This window comes from Thamnophis sirtalis, unplaced genomic scaffold (genome assembly GCF_051295495.1).
Source record: "Thamnophis sirtalis isolate CommonGarterSnake01/CBP01778 unplaced genomic scaffold, rThaSir2_p1.2 scaffold_2, whole genome shotgun sequence".
Classification (NCBI taxonomy): Eukaryota; Metazoa; Chordata; class Lepidosauria; order Squamata; family Natricidae; genus Thamnophis; species Thamnophis sirtalis.
The window spans coordinates 133,869,083-133,896,160 of record NW_028261382.1 but is presented as its reverse complement, the minus strand read 5'-3'; the positions used below and the strand labels follow the sequence as shown (position 1 = coordinate 133,896,160).

The following is a 27,078-nucleotide window of genomic DNA, read 5'->3' as shown; positions in this document are numbered from 1 at the left end:
TTTTCTGGGGCAGGTGAGAAGTGACACGTGCCTTTTACCTTTCCAGCTCTGTTGCGTTCCTCGCCATTGTGTCCAGGGAAGCTGCTGGTAAAAAAAAATCCCCTTCTCCCGAGTTCAATCAAACTTCTTGAACTCGCAAGAAGGTTTTTTTTACCAGGGGCTTCCCTGGACACAATGGTGAGGACCACGATGGACTGGAAAGGTAAGAGGTGCACCTCACAGCCCAACACTACCCACCTCAACCCAATGGTAAAGGCAGCCTGACTGGTTCCCTTCCCCACCATCCGTTTAGCAAGAGGTGGCAGGTGGGGGGGGAGAAGCAAGGCACGTCTCTTACCTGTTCAGCCCTGCTGTGTTCCTCGCTATTGTGTCCAGGGAAGCCGCTGGTAAAAAAGAAATCCTTCTCGCGAGTTCTATCAAATTTCTTGAACTCACAAGAAGGGGTTTTTTTTTTTACCAGGGGATTCCCTGGACACAATGGTGAGGACCGCGATGGAACTGGAAAGTTAAGAGGCCTGCCTCGCAGCCCAAAACCTCCCACCCTGCCCCCAATAGTAACGGCTGCCTGCTTGCTTCCCTTCCCCAACGTCCCTTTAAAAGGCAAGGGGTAGGGGGAAGCGAGGCGTGTGTCCTAGCGCTACTGGAGGCTGACAGCTCCGCTGCATTCCTTCTTTCATACAGCGACGCCTCTTGTAAAAAAAAAACTGAGTTCAACTGGTGAGGTTTTTTTACAAGGGGCTTCCCTGGACGAAACAGCAAGGAATGCAGTGGAGGTATGCCAGGGCATCGTGAGGCTGGGAGACATGCAATTGGGGAGCAGAACAGCTGCCTGGCAAACCCCCTCTTCAGCTGGACACAATGCCGCTCACCGACCTAGCAGTATCCCAAAGGCGCCAAGCAACACGAGGGCCTTTGCCCCCCTGGTTCCCATGGCTATGAGCCAAGGTGGCGCAGTGGTTAAATGCAGCACTGCAGGCTACTGCTAGATCAGCAGTTCAGCGGTTCAAATCTCACCGGCTCAGGGTTGACTCAGCCTTCCATCCTTCCGAGGTGGGTAAAATGAGGACCCAGATTGTTGGGGCAATATGCTGACTCTCTGTAAACCGCTTAGAGAGGGCTGAAAGCCCTATGAAGCGGTATATAAGTCTATTGCTATTGCTATGGCTTGGCACCTTCGGGATACTGCTAAGTTGGTGAGTGGCGCTCTGCCTGGCCAGAGGGGGCTGTTGTCCAGGGGGCTTATTTTCAGGAGGGTTATATTTTTGCCCACCTGAAAAATGTGGCATGGCCTTAGTTTCAGGGCATGTTGGGAAAACACAGTACTTAAAGAGCCGAGGTGGCGCAGTGGTTAAATGCAGCACTGCAGGCTACTTCAGCTGACTGCAGTTCTGCAGTTCTGCTGTTCAAATCTCACCGGCTGAGGGTTGACTCAGCCTTCCATCCTTCCGAGGTGGGTAAAATGACAACCCGGATTGTTGTTGGGGGCAATATGCTGACTCTGTAAACCGCTTAGAGAGGGCTGAAAGCCCTTTGAAGTGGTATATAAAACTAACTGCTATTGCTATTGCTATTGCTAGTCCTCCAAAAATATGCAGAGGCAGCAGACTACACAAGTTGTTTTTTTTTCTATAATTTTTTTATTAGTTTTATTACAGAAAAAACACAAAAAGAAAAGCATCATCTTTCATTACATCTTGTAGAAAGTGTATCCATTGGTCACAAGTACATTTCGTGCTTTCTGTCCACAATCACATATATTCCATTCAATTTAAATTGTATATGTTAAAAATTTATATATTTTACTATCACCATACCACAATTTTTATTTAGTTAAGATTCAAAGACATAGCCACCTGCTGCCATTTTTCTCTCCTCTTCTCTCCACAAATGCAAAAAGCAACAATCTCTAAACAACAATCTATTAATATGTGTTAACAAAATGACCATTTAAAGTCTAAGACAATCTAAAGAGAAAAGGAAAAATGTTGACATTTTTAGTTAATAATCACCAAAGTATATGTTAACCTTCCCTTTTGTTTTTATAGTTGAAAGACAGGGGGGAAAAAACAATTGTTTGCCATTTCTAATGCAAATTAAAATGTCTAGTTGATAATCTCCAAGATATGCATTAACATTCCCTTTTATTATTGTAATTAGAGAAAGACAGAGAAGAAAAGAAAACAATTGTTTGCTATTTATGTCACATCACCTCTTATTCTAATCCAAATTATTTATAGCTTCATAACAAGGTCTGAAACACAAATTAATAGGCTTTATTATACCACCAAAACTCAGTTGCAATTTGTGGCCTGGTTATTTATCCTAATTAAGGTTATCCTTTCATTGTTAATATCATGATATATTATATGTTAGCAACTAAACATTCAATGATAATCTATAAGAGTCTACAAAATACTAAAATCCCTAGTTATTAACCATCAAAAATTAGCTAATTTTTATCATCAATTGGCATTATCAGCCAGTGTCTTTCCAGTAGCAAAACAATCCTTTCTCTCTCGCCAGCAGTTGTGTCATTTCACTTATTAGAATCTTTTCAGAGTTTAACATTTCTTCCGCACTCTGTAGCTTAAAGGATCTCTCATGTAGTTTCATTGCTCTTTAATTGTTATTAACGTAGGCTTAGCTTTGGTTATCAAACTTGTTTCTGGATATATTTGTCTTCTTAGATTCATCTTTTTCACTCTTTTTCCCCTCCTGCATCTTGAAGTTGAAAGAAAGCCTCCAAGTTGTCAAAAACAAAGTTTTCCAGCTTCCCTTCTTTTCACTTTCACTCGTATTTAGTCCATTGATGAATTCATCTGACATCTTATCTTTATTTTCTATGTTTCTATTCTCTTCTTTGATCTCTGGGCTCCAACCCCCTCCTCTTTAACTGTAGCACCCCATAAACTGTCCCATTTCTTGTCAAATCTCTCAAGTCCTTCTGCAATATTTTGAAGTCCAGCCAGGATGTTTTGAATTATTAGATTTTCTTCCTCTGAATATTGATCCATTTTTCAAAATGCAAAGAAATATAAAGGGAAAAAAATAGGAAAATGAATCTGCCATTCTAGCCTGTCAAAATTTTAAGACATGTGTCTGTATTTATTTTGAATTTTAACACTAGTTCTTTCAAATTTAAAATAGGAGGGTTTTTATTCTTGCTTGTTTTTTCCTTCTCTTGCCAAAATATTTACCAGAAGCACTAACAAAAACAGGTTTCATGCTTTGAGTATTATCAGGTATTATAAGCAAATTCCAAACCCTTCCATTGCAAGGTCAGTGAAACAAAGTGAAGCAGAACAAAGGATACATTGTATCCAAAACAGAAACAAAGTTCAGGCTTTGGCTTCCAGGTGGCAGATTCAATAATTAGTCAATTGTTATTTTTTTTGCTTTCCCTTAAATATATTTCATATAGTTTTAACCAATAGAAGGAAAAATTTGTTGAAGTAAGAGAAGAAATTTAATTTAGCCAACAAAAAAAAATTAGGGTAGTAAAAAGGGAAAAATGGAAAAAAAAGATCAGTCCATAGACTACAAGCAGGGAGACAGGAAATGTGGCAATTACTTCAATCCACAAGACATTGTTACTAACTAGAGCAGGAAATCTTCTAGTAGCAGTCCAATAAGTGTCAAAATCGCCGCTTTAGCCTTACTTTGGGGGCTAGTTGTTATTATTTTTTTTAAGAAAAAAAAGTTTCTTAACACAGATCTTCTGAAAGTAAAAAAAGAAAAAAAAAACCTCACCAGATGGCACGCTTTCGCTTCGTCTCTTCCTTCAGGAGCCGTCTCCGACTATGCCAGCCTGGGGGCTGCCTCTTTGTTCTCAGTTGGAAGCACTACCATTGGGTCAAACAGGGAGTTTGCGATGTCCCTGTGACCAGCAAGGCTTTGGCTTCCCTGTCACCATTTCTTCGGGACGGTTTAGGTCCTACCGGACCATCCAAAGACAAAAGTTTCATCGATGGACCCGGACTGTCGGGTCCATGCACTGTGTCGTCGTGACGTTGGCTCCTCCCTCTCCACTACACAAGTTGCTTTGTTATTATTCATGAAATTAAGAAGAAATCATTCACTGAAATATCTGGACCCAACTATTTTATTCTTTATTATATGAATATCAAAAGATTGAGGAAACCAATTTCCATATTGTGAATTAGACTGGTAATTGTGATTACTTCACAATTTTTGTCATGGGAGAGTCAGAGTTAAGCTAGATAAAATGAAAACTTTTTCTATTCTAGTATTCTGCTCCTACTATACTATGGATAAATAAATGCTTATGAGAGGTTCCTAATTGAGATAAACAAATAATACCATCTTATCTTACCAGCAACTGACGTTAAAAAACCATAACCCTTTTCATACTAGACCTAATCTATATTTAAAAAATAATGGTCATTAATATATTTATCTTCTATAAATTTGTCAAGTAAGTATTTAGGACTGTCCATGTTGGTGAAACTTATTAAATTTTCTAGAATTAAATTCTAGAGTATAGCTATATACTTCATTATGTAAAAACAAATCCAAATGTTATTTGTTCTGAAAATATTATGAGAAAGGGTGGGAGATTCTTTTCATATTATACACAATACATGTCCTACATGCTTTTCTTGTACTTTCCTTGCATCTAATTCTATTCTGCAACATTTCTGGTTCTGTGTTAATCTTTTTCAATAGCAATGGTTAGTGCATCAGTATGATTAAAAACTATTACAAAACTGGCAGATTTGATTTTTATTCTTTTCCTAAAGATATGCAGTAATACATTTAGCAATAGCAGTTTGACTTATATACCGCTTCATAGGGCTTTCAGCCCTCTCTAAGCGGTTTACAGAGTCAGCATATCGCCCCCACAGTCTGGGTCCTCATTTTACCCACCTCGGAAGGATGGAAGGCTGAGTCAACCCTGAGCCGGTGAGATTTGAACCGCCGAACTGCAGATAACAGTCAGCTGAAGTGGCTGCAGTATAGCACTCTAACCACTGCGCCACCTAGGTTCTTCTGTTTTTATAGCAGTTGCCCCTGGAATATTTGCAACCTCCAAACTGTATTCCTTGCCAATTACTACATATCCCAAGAAATAAATATATTACACACACACACACACACACACACACACACACACACACACACATGCTAGAATGCAGTATTGCAGGCTAACTCTGCCCACAGCCTGAACTTCGATCCTAGTTGACTTAGATTTTTATCCTTTGAGGTTGGTAAAATGAGGACCCAGATAGTTGGGAGCAATATGTTAAAACTGCTCAGAAATGCTGTAATGCACTATGTAGTGGTATATAAGTTTAAGTGCTATTTCTATTTATATATAATCTTCTGCCATGGATACAAGTTGTTAAGTAAGTATTAAAACCATTTTCTTTATTTAGGACGCAGACATTTAGATATGGTGAAAATATTTTATTTGTTACCTGATCCTGAGAAATTCTCTAAAGACCCGTCTGTTGTTGTAGTAGCAATTTCACTGCTGCTCATTGGCTCTGTTTTAACTAAAAAAAGAAAAGAAACCACAAATAACATTTGCTCTATATACCCTATTATTTGTGCACAAACCCATGCATACATGCAAAACACGTATATACTGTAAGCATCCAGTGGGATCATATACAAAAATGCAACACATCACAAATCTCAACAAGTGCATTTATAGAATACAACTCCAGAAGTGCTTAAGTTAAAAATAAATAATTTATTAATAACCCGTTAAATGATATATTATTTTTCTAAGTAAATATCTAGTGATGAAATAAAAGATTTTCTCAAATCTGAACAATATTAATAAATCCATCCAGTTGTATATTTTTATTTTTCATCCTTTTAATCTCTTTGCCATGTTTTTACCATATTGAAGATATATTACATTGTAATTAAAAACCAGACTACTTTAATTCTTTGTATGCTGCAAGCTTCTTATTATATGCTCCCTCAATGAATACAAGCAATTTCATACTATTTGTCAATTCAATATTATCTACACTGATCAACAGGTGCTTTTAAGGATTTCAGACAAGAACCTTCTCTATTCTATGAGGTGAAAGCATAAGTTAAAAAAGGGACCTTGAAAGATTAGAAAAACTCCAAAGTCCCTTCCAACTGTTCTGTTCTATTTTTTTTTTTTCATATGGTATAATTTTATAAAGAATTGGCGGAAAAGTCTGGAGGCATCTGGGCTTCCCTCAGCATCGTAAGCAGTACCCATCATTTTCCATATCTACTGGGAAAATGTTGCTGTTAGTTGCAAAATTGTGTCTGACCCATCGCAACCTCATGGACAATGTTCCTCCAGGCCTTCCTGTCCTCTACCATCCTCTGGAGTCCATTTAAACTCAGGCCTACTGCTTCAGTGATTCTATTCAGCCACCTCATTCTCTGTCATCCCATTCTTCTTTTACCCTCAATCTGTTCCTCTCTGGGACAATAAAGTACTCTAAATGGAAAAAGCATGTGGATGACCTGGTACACGTGTGTGTATTGTGCATGCAGAGGTGCATATTTTCATCAGACTTGGGCCCAGTTCCATAATGTTCATGAGCAGCCTAGCCAATCCTTGACTTCACTGTAACTCCAGCATGCTACATTCCTTGTTTAGATGAACCATGATGAAGGCAATAATGGCAATTAAATACGGTCTAGAAATTCTCCATGGCCCAGTGTCAAAAGGAGGCCACACTTCCAAACATTTCTATTCTATTCTTTATTCCTGTTTTAAAGTTCTGCTAATTGTAGAGTAGCATGACAGGACAAGCTCATTTATTTAGTTATTAAAACTAAAATACATTAAAACATAGATGTTGTCATTATCTTACATTAAACATTGTTGCACATATAGATAAAATATACAAAAAAGCCAATTGAATAGTTAACACAGTATGTGTTATCAATGTGGAATATAATAAATCAGTATAATGGTAAGAATTTGTAAAGATGCCTTTTTTTAAAGAGAAAATATATAGTTACTTTCTTTGTACCTAAGTAATGTTAACTATAGTTATCTTTCTGTCCTTTTTGAGTTACTAAAGTATAAAGAATGAAATATCCTATTTCTACTGGCTGGTTAGAAAATGTTTTATTCAATCCTGAGGAATTGTTTTTATAGCTTTATTGACTGTCAAGGACCCAAATCCTTATGGGAACTGACAAACGAAGCCAATTACAGTAAGAATTTAACTTATTTAGAAGAGTTTTCCTCCATCATATTGCATGATATGATAAAAGTTCTTTTATAGGCTTCAAGCATCTATAAAATATTAAACAATTTGCACTGTTTTTTGATAGTACACAATGTAGAAGAAACAGTAGTTACTTTATTTCTACAAATGCCAAACTGAGCAAAGAAAGTGAAGAAAACAGAATATAACACTTTACTTTGTAAAATATGAAGCTGGGCTTTTCTATAGTCAACTTTTCCTACTATTAAGGAAAGCCTTAATCACCAAACATCATAAAGGCAAATGGGGGAAAAATCAAATTCAATTAAATAAACACAATATACATGTATACATTATTGCTTTCATAGATTGTTTGGCATACACAAGCATTAAGAAGCAGAGAAAAATTGTTTTGCCGCACATAACAATTGCTGCAATTAAAAGTATACAGTATGATACAGGAGTAAGAGCTTGGAAGAATTTTCTATAAAGTTTGGCAGCAAAATGACATATACTCAAAGCAGTTTCAAGAGTTAAAACAGAAATATATTGTAAGTTGTTTCAACATTCATTCTTTATTTTAAAGAAAAATATGCTTTGGAATGCAGCAAATGTGTACAAAAACCACTTGTACCACATTTAAAAAACTCCACTATTTGAGCAAATGGAAACCTTATTCAATCACTGCAGGAATTTTGCCTAGTTTTGACTATATTTTCCCTATATTGCCAATTATTCCCCTTTTCAAATCTAACATGATCTTAAATATGATATACCCTTTATCTTAATTTTATCCCTTTTATCCTGATCTTGTTACAACAGTTACTACATCAGACACTTACAAACACACACACAAACAAACATTTGATAAAGATCAAGCTATGTTGTATGCTAATTATATATTCAAAAGTTTTCTTAAGCAAACAGGATCTAAATCAGACTAGGGTCAGAGCAAATACACTGCAGACATAATTTCCTCCAGAATAAGATACTTTAATACAAAATAAAATGCTCCTTTCCCCAGAACAAACTGTCAAGCATAATTTCTGCTTGTTTTTAAGATATATGTGTGGCTTAATCTAAATCTAGACTATCATATACAAGAGGTGCATAAAAATGGAAGTCATATGAAGATTGGGCACATGCTACACAATGATGTAACACATAGTTAAGCACCAAGATAGCAACCAGATGTCTTTAAAGCAAGTGTGTGGGTGAGTTCTATATGTAGCCACCTAAAAAGTCATGCAAGTTATTTTATGAAAAAAGAAAATTTTATCCAAGGCACATTTGTTACATTTATTTCACAATACAGAATTCTATAAATATAGTAAAATATATAGAATTTGTTTTGGAATTATACACACTTACAAAATGTACAGCTACCTTCTTTTGAGTGCCAATATGTAAAGTAATGTAATGACAAATTTGAGATCCTTCCTTCCTTCCTTCCTTCCTTCCTTCCTTCCTTCCTTCCTTCCTTCCTTCCTTCCTTCTTTCCTTTGCCTGTATTTTTCCTTCCTTCTCCCAATATTAACAAATAGACTTATAGAGACATAGCAAATAATGAAGAACTAGGCAAGCAAAATTAGCTATTTTAGATTTGAATGAATAAAAATCAATTAATTATCATGAAGTTAACAAATCAGTACTTCAAAATAGCACATATAATGCCAACAGAAGTGTTTTCTGATGTATGTGCTAAATTTTTGTTTGTTTTCACTTTCTTATAAATTTATAAAGTTAAAAAGAAATGAAGTTCTTACATATAATTGTCAAATTCATATCTAAAAAACATCTACGATTAGTAATTTTTCAGAACATTCATTTTTAAACAAGTGTACTGATTACAAAGTAATCTCTACAAAAAAACAGCAGAATAATAAAAGGTGCAGTTTTGAGCCAGAAATAGAAAGGTGTATGTATGTATACACATACATACATACGCATACACACACACACGCACAGACACACATGTATGTATGTATGTATATCACTCGCCATCTTCAGGCTGGGTTTTGGGCTCAAAAGCCAGCCCAAAACCCAGCCTGATGATGGCGAGTGAGACCTCGCTGAAACGTTGCCAAGACAATCTCAATCTTACATGGGAAAAGACCCAAATATAACAAGACCAGCATACCTACACCCGTGAAAATCTATGAACAAACACACACACACACACACACACACACACACACACACACACACACACACACACGAAATATTATGGTCCCTACATTCCTTTCAGGTTTGGATTTTGAACAGTTTTCGTAAACCTTTGCTTTAGTCTCTTTTCCTATCTATTTAAAACATTAACTACTAACAATAGGAAGAATGAACAAAAACATCTTTCCAGTACCATTTTACATACAGACAAGAAGATATTAAAAATAGCAGCAGTGAAGCGATTCTTCAAGGTACTATTACAATTCCCAGAGGACAGCACTATAGGGCATGGGGATAAGATCTCTTTCTATCTGTCTCTCTCTTTCTTTTTTGCTTTTAATTCTTGATTGAGGATTTACATATGCATTAAATGCACTGCTTGAATGATAGAAAGCTGTATATCCCACATTTTAATCTTTTGATCAGCTCTAACCTGAAGATAAATTCTATGTAAGGGTAAATTCTGTCCATAACATTTAATCCAATTAATTATTTTTAAAAGTATTACAAAGCACATTTAAAACTAATAAACTCTAAAATTCTATGAATACAGCAGTGCTAGCCAGACAGAAGATAGAACAGTTAACCAAAAGTTCTGGAGTAGATGCTTCTATGGCCAGTATTAGATAATCATAAGGGTTAGCATCAACTATATTTGAACAGAAACAGAATTTTATAATTACAGCAATCAAAACAATTTAATCAAGATTTGGATTACAATATGAGTGAAGAGGAAATTAACCCTTTAATTATACAGTAACTATATTTGTGTATGTACACACTCACACACAAAAATAGTATTAAAAATAGGTTGTGGTGGCATGGTATCTGCTTGTATGCCTTGTCTATTAATATAATATGTGAAGGTCATCAAAATAAGTAAATTATATTTTTAAATTCAAGATCAATCCAAAACAATGTATATGGAGTACCATGTGTAACCCCACCAGATGACTCTTCATAAAAAGTATTGAATGTGTCCAGATTGAAATATATGGATTCTTATGATGTCCATTTCACTGTGTGAATATCATGTTCATTTTGTTTTGGTGGCACTAGTATTTTTTTTCCTGTTTCAGAATGAATTATTCATCACTTAATCTAAAGATAAGAGCAAATATTTCTTTAATCCACTTAATTTGTTAAATTTAAAATATTGTTATATTTTAATATATAGAAAACAAAATGTGTAAATATTCATAAACATTGATGGAATAAGTTGAAGCTTAGTGAAACTGAAAAATTTAGTCAGCTTTGAAGTCAGACAGCCAGGGAGAACTGCAGTTCTTGCTTTTGCCATTAGACAGCTGCTACACAAAGTCTAAAACTAGATCAGATTTTTTTCAATGCTATCATAATCCTCCCTAAGTAACACTTTTATTAAAGGTAAAAGCAAAAGTATATGGTAACATAGACATTTATTACTTTGATTAAAGGCAAAGGGACTTTCATCATTTTAAAAAGTAACATATCTGACATGGAATATCTCAAGATAGTTATCTTCTATATACTTAAAGCATTGAAATGCTGTGAATTATTGAACAAGAGTTCAATAATTTCAGAGGATGCTAGAATGCTCTAGTATCAGTATCTTATCATTGTATAATAGTTTTAAATTATGGAGAAGATTTAAAGCAGATGGCTTTAAATTCCAGAAGAAACAGGTCTGTAAGTGGGCAATACCTATTGTAAATAGGCAATGTTTTTCCTTGTCAAAACCTATGAACCCTGGAAGACAACTGTCACTGAATCATATGAGATATATAAGTGAATCTATTTATTTATATTCCTTCCCAATCTCTGTCCCTCCCTCCTCCCTCCCATCCATTGAAAAGTTCTAAAGTAATGTTTCCAAATTTTCTTTTGGTTTACTTCTATGGCTGTGATGGCGAATTCATGGCACGAGTGCCAGAGATGGCACACAGAGCCCTCTCTGCGGGCACGCGCACCATCGCCAGCTGCTCTTCTGGGTTCTGGTGCATGCATGCACACTGGGCAGCTGATCTCTTCTTGGTTCCAGTGCATGTATGCATGTCAGTTCAGCTAGCTTCATGAGAAGATCAGCTGGTCAGTACACCTATACCTGCCAGAACCTGGAAGACAGCAGTTGACCACCATGCATGTGCATGCCAGAACCCAGAAGAGCAGCTGACCACCGTGCAACATGTGCAATGGCCAGCTGCTCTCTTCCAGGTTCCAGCACTCTGAAACGTGCATATGCACATGTACACGTTCCAGTTTTGGCACTCGGTGCTGAAAAGATTAACCATCACTGTTCTAGGTTATTAAATATACCTTAAACTATATAATTTATTTTATTTCTGCAGTTAGGTTCTTGAAGAGGACTAGAGACACCTCATTTTAATATTACTTGATTTGTGCAGGGCAAAGGCTATGTAGTATTTTCACAGAGGTGTACATAATATTTAAATGATACATCCAAGAGTAACATTCCAATGTTGGCAAAACATAGACAATGGAATGAGGTAAAACAGTACAAATACATAAAATATATTAAACAGTGTAATATGGTAGTTAAGGTATTGGACTAGGAGGACTGAGATACAGGTCATCCTAGCCATTGAAACTCATTGGCTGATTTGAGGTCACTCAATCTCACTTTCAACCCAATCTTCTTCATAGGATTATCATAATTAGGATAAAATAAAGGATTATTTCTATGTACAGTACTGAACTCCCAGTGAATATGTACCATCAGCAAGCAATAGCAATATGTTTCACACCAGAAAGACTCCAAATGGATACTTGAGATTTGGACTCAAATTCAAAATACTCAGTAAAACCTGCATATTGGTTTCATCAATCAACATTGTTTATGTTAAAAATGTATATTCAAACTCTTATATCTTAGTAATATCTATTTCACACATTATATTTTTTCTTATCATCTATAAATAATTATTTTCATTTTTTATTTTTCCATTTGCCTCTCTTTTCCTCCCAACAGTCTCTAATGCATGATCCATCAAAAGTTTCAGATATAATAAAAATGTTATTCTTTGTAATGGTTTGAAGTTACTGGTTAGAGCTTGCCAGTACATCTAACACTAATAAATAAACATATAAGTGTAACAAATTATATAAAAAAAAGTCACATTCAGCAATTTTGGTTTGGTCTATTATTAGAAAATATATTTAACTTTATTGTATACTGTATTGTTTGTATTTTATTTAAGGATATAATTTTGAAAAGTTTTGTTGATGGTTGTATTTCCACACTGTCATTAGTACTGTGCTTCAGCTGCAAGTAATTCACAGCTGCAACTTATTTTTTATGAATTCTTTTTAAAAACTCTTATAGCAGAGTAAAACTGTAATAAAGTACATAGACTTTTATTTATCCATTATATTATCAAGGTGATTTAATTTTTGACATGAATAGTATGACCAAATATGTAATTGTAATTTCAGCAAATGGTTCTGCAGTGAACAATTGGAAACAAGAAGAGATAATAAATATATCCATATTTAGAAAAACTAACTTCAAAAACCTACTGTCATCAATAAAACAAATATCAATATTCAAATTTATAAAATATGTAACAAGGTACAGACTCCATGTACCTTTAGTCAAGAACTCAAGATGCATTTCTTGCTTATAATAAAACTGTTCACCCAGGTTCAAAGTGGAACACAATAGCTTAAAGTTAACATACACTTTAAACAATTATTGCTAATGTTTAATAGCAGAATATTTTGGTATTCAATATAAGAAAGATGAATAATGAAAAAAATAGTATAACTATTGTATACTAGTATTGTATATCTGCAATACATTCTTTCCTCTACTTCAAATTGCACTACAGGACTTTTAGGCAAGTGTCACTTTGCAAGTGTTTTGGAAACTAGAGTGAACTGCTGTTTCATCTGCAGAAACTGCCCTTATGGCCTATAACCTTGTCCAATAAGCTTAAACCAGAATGTTATTGTTCTAAAACTGCTACTTTTTTCCACTAACGTTTCTTATCAAAAGGCTGTTTCTGCGTAACCATTTATTACATCTTTTCTCCACACAAAAAAAGACCTACGCATGCACATTACATATTTTTGGACTGAAGTCCCAAATCATCCAGTTGTTCTGGATAATTTTCCCTAAAGCAAAATCCCACTTTTGAAATTGGCTCCTCTGTAAACAGCACTTGTTGCTGAAAAGAATCCATAATGCTGAACTTCTGGGATACTTTTACTTGCCCTGTAAAAGATATCTACTTCCAGTGTTAGATGGTGTATGGCAGTGATGGGATTCAGCCAGTTTGCACCACTTTGGGAGAACCGGTTGTTAACTTTCTCAGCAGTTTGGTGAACTGGTTGTTGGAAGAAATTATAGGGCAGAGAACTGGTTGTTAAATTACTTGAATCCCACCACTGGTGTATGGTATTTCTAAGAATGATGCTACATAAGCAGGTGCACAAGAAAAAATAATAATACCAATGCTATGGTGAAATTGCAACATTTAAATCACTAAATATTACAACTTATACATTAGCATATGCAATCATCATTTTTATTACAGTAATCCAAAATCAGTGTCTAATGTCAACTAGTTAACTTCAATATTATAATCATTTTAAATCTTTACTAGCAACAAGTTTGCCTTTGAAGAAAATTGATACACTCTAGAGAGGGTAAAAGAAATCTTTAGTATGCTTCTCCTTTCATAACAGTGGAAGTGGAGTCTGCTGTGATCCTCAAATGCTTTTACATTATAAATTCAGACTCAAAATGCAGGATGCATAATTCCCACTGTATTTGATAACCTGCCCATCATATTTTTCATATCAACTGCTACACTGAAACTCAAACTATTTAAATAGTTAAAGTTTTATATACAAATCATACTCTCACACTGTATATAGAAAAATGCATTTGAAAAAAATTATTTCTTGTTAGGAATCTAAGTATCTCTGCCAACTTTTAATTAAGTTTTCTATAGTACATTTTAATCTGGGAAAATATATGAGAAGGAAAAAATATACAAGTAATAAACCAAAGTTATAAATCTTTTCTTGGTATAAGTTCAAGGAACATAGATCTGATGTACAATAAATTCTCAGTGATTAAGGTATGAATGAGTTTCAATTACTTCAGATTAAAACTTACATATATATAAACGCATAAAATGCTCAAACATAAGTAATAATCAAGCAATTTATGTCAAGTCCTACCAATGTGATCTTGACTTCCTTCTGAATAAACATATTTATGCACAAGTTAAGAAAATATTGTCTGCATGTTGCCATAAGACATTCAGATACTACGATTTACTCTAAAGTTCTTTGCACAAGTGAGTTTGATTAAATCCTGTGAGTTTATTCCCAAGGCAGTAGATACTATACATTGTAGCCTCAGTTTCCTAAAAATGTTAGAGAAATAAACTGGACTATAACAAAGTATTTTTTTTCTTCCACTTATCTCACAAAAAGGATAATAGAAAATAATATCTTGCAGTACATTTGAAAGGAATGGAAGAATAAAGCATTGAAACAGAGCAGTTTCATATTCTTCTGTTAAATCACTTAAAGCACTTTGGATTGTATAAAATTCAAATACATTCAACAGTAATATAACTTTGCTTTGAGATCAGTTTTATAACATGCAAAAAAGTCCCTATAGAAACTCAAATTTCTTTCTTCCATATACTATAACATTATTGCATTTATATTAAGACATTACACAAATTACTTATCACTAACTAGCAATAACCTTGTGATTATTCAATCACTCTTCTTATTTTATCTATAGCAGAACACAAACATTTTAGCTAACTCTTGAAAGCTAAGTATGATTGGACCAAACTAGTACTTGGATGGGAGACCACCAAGAACACAAGGCTATAGGCAGAGAATTGGAAGAAATATTGTGGAAGAAAGGAATGGAAAACCATTTGAATATTGTGTGGATAATCATCAAGAGTTGGGTTTGTGTCAAGGAAGACTTTACCTTTATTATTTTTCATGTAAACTAAATAGGTTTAACCCTATTTATTTAACCCTAACCCCTTACACTAAAAATTCACATGAAGCATGCAAGAACAAAATATGGACTGCATTTCCACAAATACTTTGTTCAAATCCAACATTATTATTTAAAAATGAGTATTATCTGTCTGTCTTAAAAAGCTGAGTATCCTCCAAATCCTTGTCAAAATAATCAAAGTAAAGTAAAGGGGAATAGGAAAGGAAACTCCTCTTAACAAATATCAAATTCATTTTAAGAAGATAAAGGAACTGTCACTGTATCCCACTGTATGCTTTTCTATATAGACACACAAGAAATCCTATAGCAATCAATGAAGCTTACTTCAAGTACATGTACATAGTACTGTGAATTAATTACCTTTCAATAAAGTTCTAACACCACTAATAAACAATAGTCAGAATCTTACAACTTTGCAAATCTTAAAATGCATGCTATCAATTTTGCATTCATCTTGGCTACACAAACCTGCAGTGGTCTGTGTATTAACATTTAACAACCAGTCTGCAGTGCTGAGCAGAGTCATGTCACCTAAAGGAAAATTGCAAAAAAATAAAATAAAATGCTAGTAGTTTTTCCATATATGTCACAGAATCACACATATATAATATCCATCAGAAAAGTTTTATTTCTTTTAAATTGATAAGGCATTTTAAGTTCTGTTCCTTCTCTCAATTACTTGGAATTGTTGTATTAAAATAATTTTAACTTAACATCCTGATAGGTTTGTTTAGAAAGAAGAGTAACTCTTGAGATTTCATTAGTTAAAATTGTTAACTCCAGAATAGTTATCAACATATTTTACTCATCATACGTATACTTATAAAGTATACACCAAACCAAAAATATTATAAAGTAGCACACCTTTCCCATTCAGATGTCCTTCTAAGTATATACAAGTAATTTTTACTTAAAACTGAGAGTAAAGATGGTTGGGAGAGAGGGATGACAATGGTCAGTGGATGGGTTAAAGGAATGCAGTATATGTACAAATGAAACAAAACATTTTTTCTTTTAATATATTAAACTTTCTTATAAAAAAGTTACATTTTCCTATTTTTCAAATATTTCAAAGGAAGTGGTTAATTTGTCCTACACAACATATTGTATGTGTAATTTCCCTAAAATATTGCTGTGCTAATAGCCTTATTCAATGCATATTGGAATGCTAACAAGTCCTTTACATTTGCATCTCCTATAACACCATGTGCTTATGCATTTTAACATATTAAATTGCAATTTTGCACATTTTCATACTAAATAATCTTTTTAAAATATAGACCTAAACTAGAGTCATCAACCTAATAGTCCATGTTACTTTCTTTATAGATGACAATATTTCATTTAGTGGCAAATTAACCATGTTAACGTGAAAGATTTTAAAAAATCCTGAAACATTACCAACAGCAAACTTCAAAACCTCTATAAACAAACTATAATTGGTCTCTAGCACCACCTTCTATTCATTAAAAATGTATACAGTAGCAGAATTTATCTAGTTAAGCATTCTTTCATATCTACTAGAGAAGTCTGGTTTCTAAGATGCTAAACTGAAAGTCATGATAGTAACTTTCAGATGCCAAAACAAAGCTGCTGCTTAAAATCAGCAAACAAACAAACAAACAGCTAGATGAAAAGGTTAGTTATCCCTAGCCTTTATGCAGAGAACTGGAGAAACATTCCAGCATATGTTCTCCACTTTCATTCAAATAGTAAAGCCCAAATGTAAGGGTAAGGCCTAACACAAAATTGTATATTGTTTGTAAATTACATAATGATGTATATATAATAGGCAACATACACAATCAGAAACTAACCTTCTGTGCCATTGGGTGTCATGGAATTATTATTTAGGTGAGAATTATCAAGTTTTGGACCATTAGGGGACTCACTGCCAGCACTCAGACGGCTATGTGGACTGGCTAAATCCTGCATTTCCATAGACCTAAAAAAAGAAAGAAATTTAACTATATAAAAACAATCAAGACTTTTCACATGCTATGTCTATAATTATTTTTTCTATCTCAAACACACAATCATTTCTCTAAGTGCAAATCTACATATATTTATAGCTTTGGAAAGTCTGTAAGAAATAAAATCCAATGGATCTTATTCCCAGTTAAGGAGTTTTGCACCTTTTCATACACAATGCATTAATGTCTAATGAGAACCCTAACATAGCAAAAACAAGTTATTTCTTACAATGTAACTATGGATTTGTATAAATTATTGTGTCAGAGGCAATAATAGCGCATTAAAAAGTAATACTACTTGCTTGCATATAATTTACCACCCATTTACAATTTAATGGGCTGCCAAACCAAAGAAAACACTTGAAGCAATAGTTGAACCTCCAGTCTACTGACAAGGAATGAGATATTCCTGATGTATGTGTTTACTCTAGCAAACTACTTAATTGTTCCTATGTTTCTATTGAAACAAATGCAGCATTAAAATATTATTATGTCTGTTCTCGTGTTTGCTTTGTGGATTACATAAAGTGTGCCCCACTGAAAAAGGATAAGACCAATGCACAATGAGTGGTTCTAGCATTAATATACCTTAGCACTTTGCGGTACTTGAACTGTCATTTAAAGAAAATAAAAACTGAGCTAAGTACAAAATTGCCAATGTTTTCTCCTTTAACTATGCTTTAGTAAAATACTGACATTCTTACATATACCAGTTTTTATCATAAATTTCCATTTGTGCTTTGTATAATTATTTTATTTTTATTTATTTATTTTATTTTATTTAATATATTTATATGCCGCCCAATCCCGAAGGACTCTGGGCGGCTTACAAAAAATAAGAGAAAAAAGCACATAACGAGAAAAGAAACAGTTTAAAAACAGCAACACCCTCATACATTCATTCTAATCAGGGCTGGACCTCAACAGTGAGGTCAACAGCCCCAGGCCTGCCGGAACAGCCAAGTTTTTAATAGTTAAATAATATATATGTTAGGACAATGGTCAAAACACACATTCTGAAATAAAAATGATTTTTGAATAAAGAAATAGTGCTAGAATACATTATTCATTTTTACAATATGAAAACATCATTAGTATCAATTGTAGACTTTCCAAAATGCTAATAAACTTACTAGTTTGGATTTTCAAATTTGCTTGGAGGATTTTTTTTGTAAAATACTATCTTAAATTATACTTAAAAAGTTCAAAAGCAACAGAACCAAATCTTTCCAGACTTATCTCATATTCTGTCAAACCCATGCAAAGAAGCATATTTTTCAAAATTCGTTGTAATGTATTTATTTTTCAACACTGACAACTGCTTTCTTGTAATAAATTCTTTTGACAATGGGTCTGTTTATCAAATTTATATTTAAAAATGCACTACTTTTCCAACATATACAAGGCTTTGTATCACTGTGATTAAAAAATTCCAACTAACAGAATATTTTTTAATTCAGAAAAGTATTTTTTAATAATCATTTCAGAATATTTAAAATACTTTTCAAAGAGTAAAAACATTTGTCCAGTTTAAAATTAAGAAAGAAATCTCATTTGTGTATTTGTCACTTGAAGTAAACAAACACAACTTCATTCTAAGCTTTTCTTTCCATAGAGAAGTGGCTTTCAGTTTAACCTTACCTGCGAAAGGATGAAGCAGCAACATCTGAACTGACTTGGGATTTTTACACCTGCAAACCAGGGACACAAACAGAAATCTATGTTATCCTATGTTCATGTCAAGTCTTAATCTAACTAAACAAAGAAATCTTGCTGGGGATCATAATGCTGTTTTTTAACCTAAAGAGGAGGGGGACAGTACTTCGGTGAAAGACATATTGTCTTTAAATTGAAGCTTCAACTGTTGTTTCCTCCAGCAGGTCTTTCCCCCTCCTGCCCATGTCATGGGGAAGGCAGCCAAATGACGGGATAGTGATTCATCACTTGTCTATGACAGCTGCACACTGCATTACCCCTCCCCCAATCAACATGTAAAGCTGTCTTCCTAGAGTAGTTTAGGAAGAAGTGCCTAGGTAAGGAAGCTATTAACAGAGCAAGCAATTTTAAGGAAAGACGCTCTAACACTCCAACACCCTCTAAAGATCTATCAGCCAGCTTTTATTATCACTAAGCGAAATATATCTCCCTCCCACTCTTTAACCCTTTACAGTCTTTTATGTCTAGCAAGTTAATTTTTATTTTTTCACCCAATTTATGTTTTAAAGTTCAGATTCCATATAGTTTAAAAAGATTTCAAGTCAATGCTAAGCATGTAAAATACAGCTATATTATACTTCTATAAATCAACTGTGAAGTTTCTTTATGTCTAACTGGGCCAGAGAGTCTCTAGTCTTCGATCTGTGCACTCCTCCACTAATCTAAATTAAGCTAAAAATAACCATACATGCTTCAGAAAAAATGAACTTTATGCAGTCTTTTAAATTATGAATTCCACATACAAAAATGGTATTGCTAAAAAAGCTACTATATGTTCTCAATGAGTATCATCCTTCAAGACAATTAACTTTTTCTTTCAAAAAAATCAGAATCTTTTCAGACTTACAATGTAGATTGGATTTTAAATTTCAAAATAACCTGTAAATAATCTGTATTTAAGAACAGACTTGACAGAAAATTTATTTCTAAAGAGCAGGTGATATACCGTACATATCTCAGGTAAAGATCCACTGCTAGCTTAAAAGTACAAATAAAATTTCTCCAGTTATGGCATAGATTATCTTTAAAAAACCTAAATTCAGGATCCCAATCTGAACAGACATTTCCTAGATGATCACAGAACAAAGACAAGAGAGATGAAGCATTTTAAGTGCCATAAAAGTCATCTAAGCAAATCTCACTTATGTGTTTGTAGTTTTTGTTATTTTTAATCTTAGACAGAATTACTACTTTAGAAAGCACACACCACTCCTATAAGCAGCCAGACAACATATAATGTTACACATAAGGGCAAAAAGCATGCTGTAAGAGAGATAGAACAACTACAATATTTTTCTTGTGTTGTTTTAAAATTCCACATAGTGTATTTTTAAGAGGCCATAAAAAGCTAATTCAAACTATCAAGTGTATGTTTGCAACAACTAAACCATATTCTTTCAAGATTTTTTAAGACGTGTTAAATTTAAACATTTTACTCTAATACTCAAAACTGCACATTTAGGATATGTTGTCTCCCGCTTCTTGTACTTTCAATAAATTATAGATGGGAAAGTAGTATGCTTAAAACTATCTGTTGTTAAGTATACAGATATTTTAGTATTTTAAATTAACTGCCTATATATGTGTGTGTGTGTATATATATATATATATATATATATATATATATATATATATATATATATATATATATATATATATATATATATATATATATATATATATATATATATAATTTAATACATAGAATATAATGTGCCTTTCATGTACAATAATACAGTACTGTGTCTTTTGTATGCTAGAGTTACATATGATATCATATATAATACAAATATTTGCATATCTTTTATATTATGGAAGTTGTGAGAGTTCATTTGCCAGACCCTCATTTTTGTGTTATTCAGTTGCAATCCTTTGCCTATTAAGAATTATTTAAGTCATGTGTTATTCATTATACTATTTAAAAATAATTCTTTAATCAAAATAACTTTAAAACTACTAATCGCCTATTATATTGGTCAAATGAATCCACATAGTGAGTGGCACAGGAAAAATAAATCTACTCTCAAGAATGCAAATGCAAGCAACAATTAGACACAGATGTTGGTGACATTAGTTAAAATTTACAAAATACTATACTTCATATGTTTTTGGAGGACTATGGGGGATGCAAAATTACACTATAGTGAGTAATTGCAGTATGATGACCAATTTATAGAGACTAACACATGGATGAATGATACTTATTAGTACTTTAATTAATATACATCTACTGTAGCTTAAAAATTTACTCAGAAAGTGTAAGCTGTTCAAAATAATAGTTTTACTTCTCAAATCATTCCATAGAGCAGGTTTACAGCAATTATTAGAATCAACTGAAGAATTGATGCACTAAAAATGGAAGATATAGGCAAAATGCATATATGCAATATACTAAAATCAAATTGTGAAATCAGACCAATAAGTTTCAAAAAAACAAAATCTGGAACTTCTTTGCCATATAAATAATCATTTCATGATAAAATGCAAAACTGCTTTTTAATTCTTCCTAAAAACATGATGCACTTTTAAACTTTATTTAGTAAAATTACAGTGACAATTAGGATGATGATAATAGACTCATGCAGCTCTGTTACTTGTGAGCAGGCCTACATAAAAGTGCACTGTTAAATATCTTCACAAATAATACTAAATTGTGACCAACTTATAAAATCTTTTCAGTTGGTCTTTTTTTTCTAATTAACTTCATAATTCTTCACAGATGTAGGTTTTGTTGATATTCAATTTGTCTCTCTCATTTTGTTAAACCTCACATAGTACTCCAACAATCCAATGAATAGCCACATTAAATCTGTTAATACCATGCTCTTCAACCCCAGAAATTATTTCCAGAAGGCAAACTTGCTTTAAGAGTTCATCAAACAGAACTTAAGGTACACATTTTATCACATTTTCCCTACCACAGAGCTCAGGATGCAGAAGGAAATTCATGACTTTTGCACTGTTTATTATACTTTGGTAAATTACAAATCAAAAGCATCTGACAGAAAATCATGTATGAAGCCAGAAACTTAATAATGTTCCATGAAAAGTAAACTGTAAATGGGAAGGGTTTCTAAATCTCAACAGCACAGAGCAAGTAAAGTGAAGGTACTTGTCTAAATGATTGGTTTTCCAGACTTTTTAAAAAATTGCTAGAAGCAATTCTTATAAAAAGGAATTTATAATTTAAAACATTTCTTCTAACCAAAAGGAATTTCTTTGAAGTAAAAATACTCTAAAGTTTATATTTGAATTAATAAATTATATTCAGCCAGTTATAATCTAATTCCCCCAAAAGTTCTTTTAGTTACTTTTTTCAACACCCCTCCCTTTTTTAAAGTTGATTTACAAGAGTTAGAAATGTTGCCGATTTCAAACATGGAGTTACTTGTTATAAAGTTATAAATTACTTTATAATGCATGTATCAAAACTACATGAATTATTAAAACTGGTTTTAACTAGCATTGGATCTTTACCCCACAGATATTGGCATTACTAATGAAATATATTGACATATGACTCAAATATAAAACTGAAGACCAGCCTTTTGAAATAGACATAGAAGTCTATTTCCATGTCTAAATAAATAAAACATTTTGAATCGTACAAAATAGATCTTACTTTTGATAAATATATATATACAATCTCTGCTTTTGAATCAGGGAATTTTTTTAATTCTATGAATAATCCCAAAAACATTAACAACAAACCATTCTTCCATTTTTTCTGTGCCATTTGGAATCATGTACTTCCCTGCTATATTTATGAAAAATGAAACAATGGCTTGTTTTATAAATCTGTCACTGTGTAGGGATTCCGCTTCTAAAAGTTTAAGACAGGTCATTTAAAGGGACTACTACAACCCAAATAGTATCAAGATTTGAATAATACATATTTTATTTTAAACAAATATTGTGACATGGATTAACAAAAGTATAAACCTTTCAGAAAAATAAGAACAAAATTAGCAATATTAAGATCCATAGTATAGGGTGTGCTTTAAAAATGTACATATAAATAAAACACTCTAATATCTATATACTATTCTTAAAATTTGCCAGTTTAATTTTTGTTTTGCAGAAAAATATATTAGCTGGTTTATTATTATTATTCAAACTCTGAATTCAAATTTTATCATTTTCCTTGTAAAGTGCACTTACATTGTTTTCTGAGGCTAATTTAACATGATTATTATAGTCTGGGTGTTTTAAACATCTGGTGGCATTTATAAAATAGGTCAAAAATGAAACTTACATTTTTTATGAATGATGAAATTCAGAAGCTTCATATAAATACAGTGGTGTATTAATGCTAGTTAATTGTAAGCATTTAGTTTCCAAAAATAGAAAAGCTCTTACATTATAATTATGTCAGATAGCTTGATAAAGTCATCCTTTAATGCTCAGCAATTTTTCCAGGATTTCCTCCTTCAGAGTAAGCTGTCAAAATTTCTGCCACACATCCTTCCTCCAAATTTATTTTCTTTCCTTCTGAATTGTCTTTCACCAATTCAGGGATCTTTTTTAAATCACTCATCACTGGGTTATTTATTTTCAGTGACCCGCGAACACTTGAGAAAACTAAACAGTCATATCAAGCAAATTTAACACAATAAATACTTTAGAAGTACAGAACATACGACTTGAAAGACGTCTACATAAAGAGGAAGCTCAGCCAAATTTTACTGCAAAAAAAAATTGTGACGTATATTAGGTATTAACAGGAATGGGAACGGGGGGGGGGAGAGAGAAGAAACGTGCATATGATCCCTCGGTGGGGGATCACTTAGTTGCTTGGAAAACTTGTTTTTGCAACATAGAGCAGTCTTGTGGGTGACTTCCTTATAAAGCTTCAGCCGGGCCAAAAATATGTGTTTGTGTGTGTGGGGGGGGGGAGAGGGGGCTTTCTCACCCTTTTACAAGAAGGGACAGTTGTCAAATCCATGCAGTTTTCGAAACAGACAGGTTTGTACTTACAGCGAACGGCTTTGCAGCATCCACCCGGGGTTAGGTACTCCCTTCACGTGAACCAACCAGTGTGGCTCACATCGTTTTATTCTTTAAAAGCTCAACAGCCCGCGCTGGTTGAAAAAGAACAACAAAACAAACCGGTAACCCCCGACCCACTCCAAGCGCAGCCTAGAAGCGCCGCTCGCTCTGGAGGACAGTTTCGCGTTTAGGGCGAGGAGCGGGTGAGGAGGGTGACTTCTGCTGCTGCTGCCGCCGCCGCCGCGGGCTGTGCTTGCCAAGCGTCTGTGTGAGGCAAAGGAGAGTGAGTGAGGTGGCGGCGGCGGCGGCGGGAGGGGCGGGGAGGGGGGCCTTCGGGTCTCCAGAGCGAAATTGAAAACAGCCAACGAGGACTTTCCCAGGAAAGGCTTAAAGTCGGAAGTGGCACTGAAGGGTCCGTCTGCAGCAGCACCCAGTTCCCAAATCGGCGCGCGCCTAAGTTCCCGCTCAAATCCTCTCGCAGCAAACCAAGGCTTCGCTCGGCTCGCTCGTTAGCTCGTCGGCTCTCCGCAAACGCGGCCGGAGATACGTTCGCTGAAGAGCAGACAAAGGAACAGCCGAAGCCTCGCCGGCGCTCGCTCGTTTGCCTCTACCTTGGCCCAGGCTTGGAGGTCTGCCCCAATCTAGCCCGAAGGCTTTTTTTCCGCCTTCTTTCCCCCCCACCCCCAACAACACACACACCCTCCTTGCGACTCGTCCCCTTTTGTTTATTCCTAATGCAAACCACAGCTAGTCTCTCTCTCGCCCTTATTGGTTTGAACAGGCGAACAATCGAAGTCAGCTTTGGGCTGGCTCGTCGGAGGCCACCTTTGCTGGCAAGCAATTTTGGTATGCAAATGAAGGATCCTGCGGCATGTGCATAAACAGCTGTGGGTGATGGGTGGAGGGGAAAGACATGCAGCTGAGCGCGCCCTGTCAAGAAGCGGGCCGACGGGCTGGCTCTCTGCTGCGGAGGCACCGGCGTTCCCGAGCCACGTAGAGCTTCGCAGAACGGGCGGCGCGGGGGGAAAAAAGCCCCCCTTTGCACCTTCCGAGGTTGCTAGCCGAGCGTCGGGTTCCTTAGCTCGGAGCAGAGATGGGAGATGGGAGAGAGGTGAATGGACTGAAAGCCTTCCCCAAAGCAGGCGACCAAGGAGAGTTCGCGGCACTCTCCTGATCTGCTTAAGTACAGCTAAAGAGGGCGATCCAGCAATACCAACTCCCGCGTCTGCACTTGTTTGGATGCGTATCGGATTTTTGTTCCTGGTTGTTCCTTAAAGAGGCAAAAATACGAAAGAGAACAAGAAGGTTAAACGCTAAACCTCTCACCCGTGTCAACCCCCAGCAATTTGACAGAATAACCAGCAACCTTTCAACTGTTTATAATGTAGCGATTAAAACGATGGTGGGCAAAATGAATTATTTAAATACACTTCTACTTGGATTCAAAAAATTGGGGGGGGGGTAGTAATTCTGCATAATCCTTATTTTTACTCATTTTCTCTGCATAACGACATATATACATTGCTTTACATATGTTAAATATTAACATGAATGGGAAAACTTTAGAGACAATTTTTAAAACTAATTATTAGATAAGACAATTACCTGAAATCCAGATAGCTAATATTTGTTGCTTTGAGCAATTTAACCAATCTGAGAAAACACACCTATTTCTAAATTAATACTGGTCCAATTCCAATACAAATAATGTACTATCAAAGATAAAACTATCATTTGTTAAAACATATTAAAATATCTGTAAAAACTGTTTTTGAACGAAGGGTATAGTTGTGCCTGAATGTATTGCAACATCAAGTAATATGAGTACACAGTTGAATATTGGAATACTGTGCAAAGTTAACTTCAAATAATGTTTGTTATAAATAAAACTTATAACATCAACATACTTTACTTTGCACATACTTTATTGTGCAATGTCCAGCTTACATATTTTCAGGAAAAAAAGTACATTGGGTAAACTTTCCACAAGGCCAGGAAATTGTGCCATGACAGCCTTGAGCAGACTCTGGTTGCTTAGGGAAGGCAAAAAAAACAAAACCATGATAGACACTTCCATATATGGAAGGTTAAGGTCAAAATCCACATATGTCTGTTAGGTCTGCCTCTGTGGCATGACACATATATTCATAATATATCTCCTCTCTTAATTCTTAAATACATTCGAAGTAGAATTTGTAATGTTATATTAAACTGCATTGCCAATAAAATCATATGCAATGTTTTAATTTCATTGAAACACTTTACTAAGGTAAAATACTTTTAGGATGACATAGAATGCTCCTTATTTTGTGAGTTCTTTTCATAAGTAATTCGTTTAACTAATTTGTAGTAATATATACAGTAATGTCTTATTTCTCAAGTACATGGTTAATACAAAACTTTATTGGAAAAAGCAGTTTTATATTTATTTTGAAACACACACGTAATGATTTTTTCCCCCAAAAGGCAAGAAAAGAGAATACGACGCAGGATGGCAAACACTGGACTTGAACTAATTTTTCACAAATCAATAGTAACTTTATGTACTCTGTATTTAAATCATGTCTATTCCTAATTGATTAATGATTAAGATGTAAGCTATCTCAAATAAGACAGGTGCATATGGACCTGGGAATAATGATCTGCTTTCAATTTGCATTATTTAGTAAAACAATGATGTATACTTACTATAAGTATAATCTTTATTGCCATTGTACTTAAATACAATGAAATTGGTTATATACTGACTACAGCTAACATGCTGCTAAGCAATTATACTTCTGTGCTAGCAAATATTTAACAAAGTGTTAAATATGGTAGTAACATCATAAAAATGTTTTTTATTCTAACATGTGTTTTAATACAGTGCTTTTCAGCAGTTGTCCACCTATAATATCATCGGAGGGGAATAGAATTTTGAGTATTTGATTTGTTCTTGTCTTCATAGTAGATGAAGCTCTTATACTTGGTGACTTTTTATAATTTGATTGTGTATTCTTTTGTGGGACTAATTTACTAATACTTCTCATTGATTCCTCCTCTTTCTCATTGAATATCCAAT

The 27,078-nt window shown here is 34.3% G+C and overlaps 1 protein-coding gene across 7 annotated transcripts in view; it reads right to left on the bottom strand.

Annotated features, from left to right (window-relative positions):
• EYA1 (EYA transcriptional coactivator and phosphatase 1) overlaps positions 1-26,664 on the bottom strand; it is an 80,450-nt gene extending 53,786 nt beyond the window's left edge. For 2 of the 7 annotated variants that reach the window (XM_087706950.1, XM_087706952.1), the window contains exons 1-4: positions 24,006-26,660; positions 18,954-19,003; positions 17,157-17,284; positions 5,439-5,516 (exon numbers count right to left, since the gene is read on the bottom strand). In XM_087706950.1, coding sequence (XP_087563076.1) covers positions 5,439-5,516; positions 17,157-17,280 — 202 coding nt within the window. In that variant the 5' untranslated portion in view covers positions 17,281-17,284; positions 18,954-19,003; positions 24,006-26,660. Of the gene's footprint in view, positions 1-5,438; positions 5,517-15,807; positions 15,871-17,156; positions 17,285-18,953; positions 19,004-23,387; positions 23,610-24,005 lie in introns of all 7 variants that reach the window. The other 5 variants (XM_087706947.1, XM_087706948.1, XM_087706946.1 and 2 more) reach the window with 5 other exon arrangements.
• Positions 26,665-27,078: the final 414 nt, after the last annotated feature.